This window comes from Oncorhynchus mykiss, chromosome 9, assembly GCF_013265735.2.
Source record: "Oncorhynchus mykiss isolate Arlee chromosome 9, USDA_OmykA_1.1, whole genome shotgun sequence".
Taxonomy (NCBI): domain Eukaryota; kingdom Metazoa; phylum Chordata; class Actinopteri; order Salmoniformes; family Salmonidae; genus Oncorhynchus; species Oncorhynchus mykiss.
In genome coordinates, this window is record NC_048573.1 from 59,567,724 (window position 1) to 59,580,210 (window position 12,487).

Genomic DNA, 12,487 nt, shown 5'->3' on the forward strand with positions numbered 1-12,487 from the left:
AACATTTCTGAGATGTTTTATTTCAGCTCAAGAAACATGGGACCGGCCCTTTACATGTTGCATTTATATTTTTGTTCAGTTTACATTAAAATGTCTTGGTTGTAGTGCCATTCACCTTTCTAGAACCACCCTTCCAGTGAGATCAAGATAATCCAGAATTTCAGCATCAAAACTATCCAAATCGCCTTTGAAAAACGACATTTAATCGTGATTAAAAGGTCAGATTGGATAACCAAATCCGAATCCCTACAAAGAGGACCAGAATCACATTCTAACATTTAATCATATCTGATTGCCGAAATCAGATCAAAAAACAGCACAATCCTCTCTATCCCCTGTAATCACAGGGATTTACATTATTAGTTGTTTACAATGTTGTAAACCATGAACCTCTTCATTATGTACACAAATTCAAACTGTATTTGAAGTAATCCAATCATTGGGAAAATATGTATAATTTCAGTACAGAGATGGGTCAACAAACAGGTATTCTTTTCAATAGGGGAGTTTTGTATCTTTAATGCAACTAACTAATATATAATATTTTATGCTATTCTTGACAGATAAAGATTATTTTTTTAAAGATACAAAATGCACAAACATACTAAGTACACAAATAAATGCTATTACAACTATAATTGAATGGCCAATAAGTTCATAGCCAAGCATAAGGAATCAGTTCAATTGTTTTAAAAGTACATTTTAAATGAAGAGAAAACACCTGGCTGGCTCATTGTTGTTTGGTAATTGGTTTTGGACAAAGTGTGGGAAAAGCATGATCACTTATTGTCAACAACATAACACGTGAAGTGTTGGGTTTATGTACACTTGATATTCCAAAAGCCATGTTCATTGGCTGTCTGATATCAACAAATATCCAGAAACTGTTCAAGGGAAGCTCATCAACGCAGCTGTAAATGTCAATTTCTTTTAGAACTGGGTGTTTGTATTTTTGAACAGTCTAACTTCCACAACTGGTTTGCTGCCCATTTTTACAACATTTTCTATCTCATGAATCCTCCTCAAGCTGCAGTAACTCGTCCTGTAAGGCTTTGGCCCTTCCAAGCTTCTCCTGCTGCTCTTTTGTAGCTTGATTGATTTCCCCAGAGTCCAGTTTCTGCTGCAGCTCCTCAACCTGCCTCAGCTTCTTTTTTATGTTCTTGATCTTCTTGGCCTTTTCTGCTGTTGCAGATGAAGGGTCATTAGTAGCTCCAGCTGGGTTAGATGCAGGCGTCACACTGTTACCGTCCTCGGCAAACGTTATAGTCTCAACAGCATTTGTTAGTGATTCCACATTGCTATCCGGGCCTTGCTGCTTGCGCTTTTCCTTGCGTTTCATGTTTCGCTTGGCTGTCTTGGAGAGCCCAGCTGTCTCGTTCTCTGCAATGCCGGGGATCCCCTGCTGCTGCCTTGCCTGGGCCGCATTGTCGGGGCTCATACCTGGTGGCAGATCGGGCTTGCCCTTGAAGAACTTAACAAATTTATTCTCGTAGCTGAAAGCAAAGAGGAAATGAGGAAACAACCAATCTACATCAAAGGCTTCTAACAAAATCCATATAAAAGGATGACTTGAGAGAGGTACAGAACCAGTCAAAAGTTTGGACACACCTACTCGTTCAAGGGTTTTTCTTTATTTGTACTATTTTCTACATTGCAGAATAATACTGAAGACATCAAAGCTATGAAATAGCACATATGGAATCATGTAGAATTTTACATTTGAGATTCTTCAAAGTAGCCACCCTTTGCCTTGATGACAGCTTTGCACACTCTTGGCATTCTCTCAACCAGCTTCATGAGGTAGTCACCTGGAATGCATTGCAATTAACAGGTGTGCCTTGTTAAAAGTTAATTTGTGGCATTTAAAATACAACAGGTGTAGACTTTACAGTGAAATGCTTACTTACCTAACCAACTGTGCAAAAAAGGTATTAGGTGAACAATAGGTAACTAAATAAATAAAAACAACAGTAAAAAAGTACAGTACAGGCACTGGTTAGTCGGGCTGATTGAGGTAGTATTTACATATGGTTAAAGTGACTATGCATATATTATAAACAGAGTAGCAGCAGTGTAAAAGAGGGGTTGGGTGGGCACACAATGCAAATAGTCCATGTAGCCATTTGATTACCAATTCAGGAGTCTTATGGCTTGGGGATAAAAACTATTGAGAAGTTTTTTGTCCTAGACTTGGCACTCCGGTACCGGTTGCCATGCGGTAGTAGAGAGAACAGTCTATGACTGGGGTGGCTGGGGTCTTTGACAATTTTTAGGGCCTTCTTCTGACCCCGCCTGGTGTAGAGGTCCTGGATGGCAGGCAGCTTAGCCCCAGTGATGTACTGGGCCGTACGCACTACCCTCTGTAGTGCCTTGCGGTCAGAGAGCAAGCAATTGCCGTACCAGGCAGTGACGCAACCAGTCAGGATGCTCTCGATGTTGCAGCTGTAGAACCTTTTAAAGGATCTGAGGACCCATGCCAAATCTTTTTAGTTTCCTGAGGGGGAATAGGCTTTGTCGTGCCCTCTTCACGACTGTCTTGGTATGTTTGGACAATTCTAGTTTGTTGTTTATGTGGACACCAAGGAACTTGAAGCTCTCAACCTGCTCCACTACAGCCCCGTCGATGAGAATGGGGGGAGTGCTCGGTCCTCCTTTCCCTGTACTCCACAATCATCTCCTTAGTCTTGGTTACGTTGAAGGATAGGTTGTTATTCTGGGACCACCCGGCCAGGTCTCTGACCTCCTCCCTATAGGCTGTCTCGTCGTTGTCGGTGATCAGGCTGTTGTGTCGTCTGAAAACGTAATAATGGTGTTGGAGTCGTGCCTGGCCATGCAGTCGTGGGTGAACAGGGAATACAGGAGGGGACTGAGCACGCACCCCTGTGGAGCTCCAGTGTTGAGGATCAGCGTGGCAGATGTGTTGCTACCTACCCTCACCACCTGGGGGCAGCCCGTCAGGAAGTCCAGGATCCAGTTGCAGAGGGAGGTGTTTAGTCCCAGGATCCTTAGCTTAGTTATGAGCTTTGAGGATACTATGGTGTTGAACGCTGAGCTGTAGTCAATAAATAGCATTCTCACGTAGGTGTTCCTTTTGTCCAGGTGGGAAAGGGCAGTGTGGAGTACAAGAGATTGCATCATCTGTGGATCTGTTTGGGCGGTATGCAAATTGGAGTGGGTATATGGTTTCTGGGATAATGGTGTTGATGTGAGCCATTACCAGCCTTTCAAAGCACTTAATGGCTACGGACGTGAGTGCTATGGGTCTGTAGTCATTTAGGCAGGTTGCCTTCGTGTTCTTGGGCACAGGGACTATGGTGGTCTGCTCAGGGAAATGTTGAAAATGTCTGTGAAGACACCTGCCAGTTGGTCAGCACATGCCCTGAGCACACGTTCTGGTAATCCGTCTGGCCCTGCAGCCTTGTGAATGTTGACCTGTTTAAAAGGTCTTACTCACGTCGGCTACAGAGAGCATGATCACACAGTCGTCCGGAAGAGCTGATGCTCTCATGCATGCCTCAGTGTTGCTTGCCTCAAAGCGAGCATAGAAGAGATTTAGCTCGTTTGGTAGGCTCGTGTCACTGGGCAGCTCGCGGCTGTGCTTCCCTTTGCTGCTGCAGAGGATAAATTCATTACAGTTACCAGCCTCAGAAATTGCATCCCAAGTAAATGCTTCACAGAGTTCAAGTAACAGACACCTCCACATAAACTGTTCAGAAGAGACTGTGTGAATCAGGCCTTCATGGTTGAATTGCTGCAAAGAAACCACTACTAAAGAACACCAATAATAAGAAGAGACTTGCTTGGGCCAGAAAACACAAACAATGGACATTAGACTGGTGTTAATCTGTCCTTTAGTCTGATGAGACCTAATTTGAGATTTTTGGTTCCAACTGCTGTGACTTTGTGAGACGCAGAGCAGGTTAACGGATGATCTCAGCAAGTGTGTTTCCATCCGTGAAGTGAGGAGGAGGTGTGATGATGCTTTGCTGGTGACACTGTCAGTGATTTATTTAGAATTCAAGGCACACTTAACCAGCATGGCTACCACAGCATTCTCCAGCAATACGCCATCCCATCTGGTTTGCTGCATCAGATGACCTGGCCTCCACAATCACCTGACCTCAACACAATTGAGATGGTTTGGGATGAGTTGGACTGCAGAGTAAAGGAAAAGTAGCCAACAAGTGCTCAGCATATGTGGGAACTCCTTCAAGACTGTTGGAAATGCATTACATGTGAAGCTGGTTGAGAGAATGCCAAGAGTGTGCAAAGCTGTGTCATGACTCCCCTGGTCGAGGATCAAAGGCCTCAGATCAGCTTGGTAAATAGCTGACCACAACCAGACCCTCTTACCCACAGAAGGGGGGGGGGGGGGGGGGTTTGAAACCTTATCACTCAGTCATAAATTAGGCAGGAGGGGAATCTCTCCCTTCGCTCCTCAGTATTGGGAAAGGAATTCCTTTGTTACAGAGACATTTTGCCGCCCAAAAATATAACACCCAAAGAATGAACTTTGGAACAACATTTATTAGATTAGATAGTAATGTTAAGAATGGTCCATGGGGATCTAAAGAATAATCCTGTCACATTGTTTATTATTTTGTGATGTTATTAAAAATGGTATGAACCAAATACTATAACTTAGGAAGGACATTCTAGCCATCCAATATGATAATAGAATATGATGAATGACGAAACTGTTCGTTAAGATGCTAATGTGATTTTGGTTTTCTAATGAGATAATGGTTTTTCATGTCCGTTGAACATTAACTAAGCCAAGCCCCTGATGAGGTAGAGAGTGTCAGTGTGATGGAAGCACCTTTCTGACCAGAGTGCTTAAAGGGACTCGCTAAGAATTAACATGAGAGCAGCAGACGGACAGCGTGAGCTGAACGATACAAATGGTTTAAACTCTTAGTCTCAACACGAGGTGAGAAGATAACCTCACCTATCAGACCAGAAAAGCGTGGAGAGTTGGCCACACGTTGAAATGGTTAGAAACTCTGAAACAAATGAAGATAATGACTAGACCAGAACATTTGACAGTCTGACCAGAACATTTAACAGTCTGCAGCTGTGCATGTAAAGGATCTAGAACTTGACAATTTACCTGAGAAAGGAAAGATTACACCCCATCTCAGACAATCATTGGTGCATCCGAAACAACCACTACAAGCCGGAACTACTAAGCAGATTGTGACCTCTGGTGGACAACCAGAGCGTTACACCCATGCAGCCCCTCCCTCATAGAAGGATTGGTTGGTTCCAACAGAGAGACGACGAACAAAGACACGTAATTAATTACATTGCATTTATTACCCAAATGGGAGGCAGTTCGTGAGCAAAGCATTATTATTACTTCGAGGGTAGTTCGTAAATGTACGATAAGTTTGACTCTCCCTCTCTTCATCTACCCCTCCCTCTCCATATGTGTAACAAGCAGTCAAATCTTGTCAGTCCACTACGGACATTTGTCTCATGTAAGTCTGTATGTGTATTTGGTGTTATTATTTAGTTAGTAAATAAATAAATACATTTGAGTAGAACTGAATAACCAGAAAAGGCTGGGGTTCTTGCGGATTCAAGAGGTCTGTGATGTTCAGAATGAGACTGATATGAGATAATGATTAATAAGTGACTGTTATTGATGTAAGAGTTATCTACAGTTGAAGTCGGAAGTTTACATACACCTTAGCCAAATCTATTTAAACTCAGTATTTTGTAGCATTGCCTTTAAATTGTTTAACTTGGGTCAAATGTTTCAGGTAGCCTTCTACAATCTTCCCACAATAAGTTGGGTGAATTTTGGCCATTCCTCCTGACAGAGGTAGTGTAACTGAGTCAAGTTTGTAAAGGCCTCCTTGCTCGGACACTATTTTTCAGTTCTGCCCACAAATTCTCTATAAGATTGAGGTCTTTGTGATGGCCACTCCAATACCTTGACTTTGTTGTCCTAACCTCTTCATCCTACCCCCTCCTTTTTCGAACATTCTGTTAAAAATCGCGCAACATTTCAGCGTCCTGCTACTCATGCCAGGAATATAGTATATGCATATGATTAGTATGTGTGGATAGAAAACACTCTGAAGTTTCTAAAACTGGTTAAATCACGGCTGTGACTATAACAGAGCGTGTGTTTCATCGAAAAGCGCAAGAAAAACTTGTCACTGAAAGCTGAAAAAAGTATCCATGCGCTCCTTTCATGGAATGTTTAAAGGAAACCAAATTTAATATGGACACGGATGCAATTCCTACAGCTTCCACACGATGTCGCCAAAAACGTCATCTTCATTGACAAAAATCCTTTGAGACATTACCAATAGATCCGTCATTCCATCCAGCCTACCTCAATCGATTTTGGAAGATTGAAAAATGGACATTGTTTTCTTGAGTAGCTGCTATTGAATACAGATCGCCCAGTGATCAATTTGATCGCTTATTAACGTTTACAAATACCTAAAGTTGGGTTACAAAAGTAGGTTGAAGTGTTTTGTCAAAGAATATAGGCAACTTATATCATTTTTAAAAATGACGTTGCGTGTTGGAAGAGAGCTTTTTTCGTGAAGCAGACAGGCTATACAAATGGATATTTTGGGCATTCATGGACGGATTTAATCGTGAAAAAGACCAATTTGTGATGTTTATGGGACATATAGGAGTGCCAACAAAGAATATCATCAAAGGTAATGAATGTTTTATATTTTATTTCTGCGTTTTTGTGTAGCGCCGGCTACGCTAATTATTTTGTTTACGTCGCCTTCAGGCATTTTGGGGTGTTGCATGCTATCAGATAATAGCTTCTCATGCTTTCACCGAAAGCTAGATTCACAACGAGTGTAGCTTTAATTCAATACCCTGCATGTGTATTTTAATGAACGTTTGAGTTTTAACGAGTACATTTAGCATTTAGCGTAGCGCATTTGCATTTCCAGGTGCCTACTTGAGACGTCTGTGTCTCAAGTAGGATCAAGAAGTTAAGCCATTTTTCCACAACTTTGGAAGTATGCATGGGGTCACTGTCCATTTGGAAGACCCATTTGCGACCAAGCTTTATCTTCCTGACTGATGTCTTGAGATGCTGCTTCAATATATCCACATCATTTTCCTACCTCATGATGCCATCTATTTTGTGAAGTGCACCAGTCCCTCCTTCAGCAAAGCACCCCCACAACATGATACTGCCACCCCGGTGCTTCACGGTTGGGATGGTGTCCTTCGGATTGCAAGCCTCACCCATGTTCCTCCAAACATAACAATGGTCATTAAGGCCAAACAGTTCTATTTTTGTTTCATCAGACCAGAAAAGTACGATCTTTGTCCCCATGTGCAGTTGCAAACCGTAGTCTGGCTTTTTTATGGCGGTGTTGGAGCATTGGCATCTTCCTTGCTGAGAGGCCTTTCAGGTTATGTCGATATAGGACTCGTTTTACTGTGGACATAGATACTTTTGTACCCGTTTCCTCCAGCATCTTCACAAGGTCCTTTGCTGTTGTTCTGGGATTGATTTGCAATTTTCGCACTGAAGTACGTTCATCTCTAGGATACAGAATGCGTCTCCTTCCTGAGCGGTATGATGGCTGTGTGGTCCCATGGTGTTTATACTTGTGTTCTATTGTTTGTACAGATGAATGTGGTACCTTCAGGCATTTGGAAATTGCTCCCAAGGATGAACTAGACTTGTAGAGGTCTACAATTTTTTTCTGAGGTCTTGGCTGATTTCTTTTGATTTTCCCATGATGTCAAGCAAAGAGGCACTAAGTTTGAAGGTCGGCCTTGAAATACATCTACATCTCCAATTGACTTAAATGATGTCAATTAGCCTACAGTGGGGCAAAAAAGTAGTTAGTCAGCCACCAATTGTGCAAGTTCTCCCACTTAAAAAGATGAGAGAGGCCTGTAATTTTCATCATAGGTACACTAACTATGACAGACAAAATTAGAAAAAAAATCCAGAAAATCACATTGTAGGATTTTGAATGAATTTATTTGCAAATTATGGTGGAAAATAAGTATTTGGTCACCTACAAACAAGCAAGATTTCTGGCTCTCACAGACCTGTAACTTCTTATTTAACCTTTTGCGACTAGGGGGCAGTATTTACATTTTTGGATAAAAAACGTTTCCGTTTTAAACAGGATATTTTGTCATGACAAGATGCTCGACTATGCATATAATTGACAGCTTTGGATAGAAAACACTGACGTTTCCAAAACTGCAAAGATATTGTCTGTGAGTGCAACAGAACTGATGCTACAGGCGAAACACAGATAAAAATCCAATCAGGAAGTGCCGCATTTTTTGAAACCGCTTCATGCCAATGACTCCTTATATGGCTGTGAATGGGCTACGAATGAGCTTACGCTTTCTACGTATTCCCCAAGGTGTCTACAGCATTATGACGTCTTTATACGCATTTATGTTGAAGAATATTCGTAAGGGACCACATTGAGCAAGTGGTCACATGATGGCTCCCGCAGAAAATCTTGCGTAAAGTACTGAGGTAGCCATTTTTCCAATCGCTTCTTATGAGAAACCAATTGTCCCGATGGATATATTATCGAATAGATATGTGAAAAACACCTTGAGGATTCATTCTAAACAACGTTTGCCATGTTTCTGTCGATATTATGGAGCTAATTTGGAAAAAAGTTTGCCGTTGTAGTGACCGCATTTTCCAGTCGACTTCTCAGCCAAACGTGAAAAACAAACGGGAGCTATTTCGGCTACAAAAATAATATTTTTGGAAAAAAGGAACATTTGCTATCTAACTGGGAGTCTCCTGAGTGAAAACATCCGAAGTTCTTCAAAGGTAAATAATTTAATTTGATTGCTTTTCTTATTTTCGTGAAAATGTTGCCTGCTGCCAGCAGAGCCTAGCATAGCATTATGCCATGATAAACTTACACAAATGCTTGTCTAGCGTTGGCTGTAAAGCATATTTTGAAAATCTGAGATGACAGTGTGATTAACAAAAGGCTAAGCTGTGTCTCAATATATTTCATTTGTGATTTTCATGAATAGGATGATTTTCTAGGAAGATTTATATCCGCTGCGTTATGCTAATTAGTTTGAGGCGTTGATTACGCTCCCGGATCCGGGTTTGAGAGTCACAAGAAGTTAAGAGTCTCTGTCCTCCACTCGTTACCTGTATAAATGGCACCTGTTTGAACTTGTTATCAGTATAAAAGACACCTGTCCACAACCTCAAACAGTCACACTCCAAACTCCACTATGGCCAAGACCAAAGAGCTGTCAAAGGACACCAGAAACAAAATTGTAGACCTGAACCAGGCTGGGAAGACTGAATCTGCAATAGGTAAGCAGCTTGGTTTGAAGAAATCAACTGTGGGAGCAATTATTAGGAAATGGAAGACATACAAGACCACTGATAATCTCCCTCGATCTGGGGCTCCACGCAAGATCTCACACCGTGGGGTCAAAATGATCACAAGAACGGTGAGCAAAAATCCCAGAACCACATGGGGGGACCTAGTGAATGACCTGCAGAGAGCTGGGATCAAAGTAACAAAGCCTACCATCAGTAACACACTATGCTGCCAGGGACTCAAATCCTGCAGTGCCAGACGTGTCCCCCTGCTTAAGCCAGTACATGTCCAGGCCCGTCTGAAGTTTGCTAGAGAGCATTTGGATGATCCAGAAGAAGATTGGGAGAATGTCATATGATCAGATGAAACCAAAATATAACTTTTTGGTAAAAACTCAACTCGTCGTGTTTGGAGGACAAAGAATGCTGAGTTGCATCCAAAGAACACCATACATACTGTGAAGCATGGGGGTGGAAACATCATGCTTTGGGGCTGTTTTTCTGCAAAGGGACCAGGACGACTGATCCGTGTAAAAGAAAGAATGAATGGGGCCATGTATCGTGAGATGTTGAGTGAAAACCTCCTTCCATCAGCAAGGGCATTGAAGATGAAACGTGGCTGGGTCTTTCAGCATGACAATGATCCCAAACACACCGCCCGGGCAACGAAGGAGTGGCTTTGTAAGAAGCATTTCAAGGTCCAGGAGTGGCCTAGCCAGTCTCCAGATCTCAACCCCATAGAAAACCTTTGGAGGGAGTTGAAAGTCCGTGTTGCCCAGCAACAGCCCCAAAACATCACTGCTCTAGAGGAGATCTGCATGGAGGAATGGGCCAAAATACCAGCAACAGTGTGTGAAAACCTTGTGAAGACTTACAGAAAACGTTTGACCTTTGTCATTGCCAACAAAGGGTATATAACAAAGTATTGAGATAAACTTTTGTTATTGATCAAATACTTATTTTCCACCATAATCTGCAAATAAATTCATAAAAAATCCTACAAAGTGATTTTCTGGATTTTTTTGCTCATTTTGTCTGTCATAGTTGAAGTGTACCTATGATGGAAATTACAGGCCTCTCTCATCTTTTTAAGTGGGAGAACTTGCACAATTGGTGGCTTACTAAATACTTTATTGCCCCACTGCATCAGAAGCTTCTAAAGCCATGACATCATTTTCTGGAATTTTCCAAGCTGTTTAAAGGCACAATCCACTTAGTGTATGTAAACTTCTGACCCACTGGAGTTGTGATACAGTGAATTATAAGTGAAATAATCTGTCTGTAAACAATTGTTGGAAAAATTGCTTGTGTCATGCACAAAGTAGGCGCCTTAACTGACTTGCAAAAACTATAGTTTGCTAACAAGAAATGTGTGGAGTGGTTTAAAAACAAGTTTTAATGACTCCAACCTAAGTGTATGTAAACTTCCGACTTCAACTGTATATATCTTTAGAGTTTAATTCAGGAGATGGTAACCCGTTAAACAACTCGTCCTGGGTGCCCCAAATTCCTAATGAGTTAATTGTTAAATGATTAATTTAAATTGGGCGACAATTAAACGTAGTTAGTTTATTCGATCAATAACAGTCATAACATTACTGAAATTCACTTCGCAACAGCTGTCATCAAGGCAAAGGGTGGCTACTTTGAAAAATCTAAAATATGTATTTGTTAAAACACTTTTTTGGTTACTACATGATTCCATGTGTTATTTCATAGTTTTTTCTTCACTATTATTCTACAATGTAGAAAATAGTAAAAATAAAGTAGAAACCTTGAATGAGTAGGTGTGTCCAAACTTTTGACTGGTACTGTAACTTTGTTAGGAAGCATTACTTACACAGGGACCTCTTCCTGAGGGGTATAACCATCCTTCACTCTACGAGGCTTCCTCCAGGTTCCATCAGGTCGCTGTGTAGCAGCAATGTATTTCCCTATAACAGGAGGAGCAAACATGAGCAAATATTATACATTCACTGAAAACAATGCATTTATTTTGAACTAATGTTTTGTTCAGCTGGTAGACTCTTGCTTGCTAAAACATTGCTCTGTGTGTATGTTACAACAATACACTACTCACTATACTACAGTGCATTTTGAGAGTTAGGAACTATAAGGTTCAATCTGCATTTGTCAAAATTGAGTTAATGACATAGCCCTGTTCTGTTCAATGTTCTCTACCTATATAGTAGTCTAAATACCCCGATTCACATTGTTAAGTTCACTGATAACTGACACCATCAAATCAATGAGGGTCCAGAACTTTGAAGCCAATTATCAATAATTTTTTTTGCAGATAGAACCTTATAGTCCAAAGCTCTCGATTTGCCACGTTTGCATCAGCAGTAGCATGAACAGTACCGAGAACAATTTAATAGAAATGTATGTTTTATAGTCGTTATTAAATAGGTAACGTTAGCTAGCTAGCCCGTGTACATTTGTCAAGCCATCTAGCTACTGTATGTTAATAGGGGGCAATTCCACAGTAACAGAGTGACATCTCAAGTAGGCTAATGCGATTAGCATGAGGTTGTAAGTAACAAGAACATTTCCCAGGACATAGACATATCTGATATTGGCAGAAAGCTTAAACTATTGTTAATCTAACTGCACTGTCCAATTTACAGTAGCTATTACAGTGAAAGAATAGCATGCCATTGTTTGAGGAGAGTACACAATTTTGAACATTTAAAGCTATTAATAAACAAACTAGGCACATTTGGGCAGTCTTGATACAAAACAGAAATGCAATGGTTCATTGAATCAGTCTGAAACTTTGCACATACAATCTAAATTGCACCTGGGCTGGAATAATACATTATTTCCTTTCTCTTGCATTTCAAAGATGGTACAAAAAAACAAAAACAAAACAACACTGTTTTTTTCTTTGTATTATCTTTTACCAGGTCTAATGTGTTATATTCTCCTACATTCATTTCACATTTCCACAAACGTCAAAGTGTTTCCTTTCAAATGATACCAAGAATATGCATATCCTTTCTTCCGGGCCTGAGCTACAGGCAGTTTGATTTGGGTATGTAATTTTAGAAGAAAATTTACAAAAAAGGGGTCGATCCTTAAGAGGATCTATGCACAAGGACTACTTCTATCAAAAACCAAAGTTAAACAAACCATACAACTCTATGAACAAGGATTACTTTT

The 12,487-nt window shown here is 40.9% G+C and overlaps 1 protein-coding gene across 1 annotated transcript in view; it reads right to left on the minus strand.

Moving 5' to 3' along the window:
• LOC110532539 (partner of Y14 and mago A) overlaps nt 1-12,487 on the minus strand; it is a 13,666-nt gene continuing 1,179 nt past the window's right edge. Inside the window, exons 2-3 of the mRNA XM_021616525.2 lie at nt 11,166-11,259; nt 1-1,493 (exon numbers count right to left, since the gene is read on the minus strand). Coding sequence (XP_021472200.1) covers nt 1,010-1,493; nt 11,166-11,259 — 578 coding nt within the window. The 3' untranslated portion in view covers nt 1-1,009. The remainder of the gene's footprint in view (nt 1,494-11,165; nt 11,260-12,487) is intronic.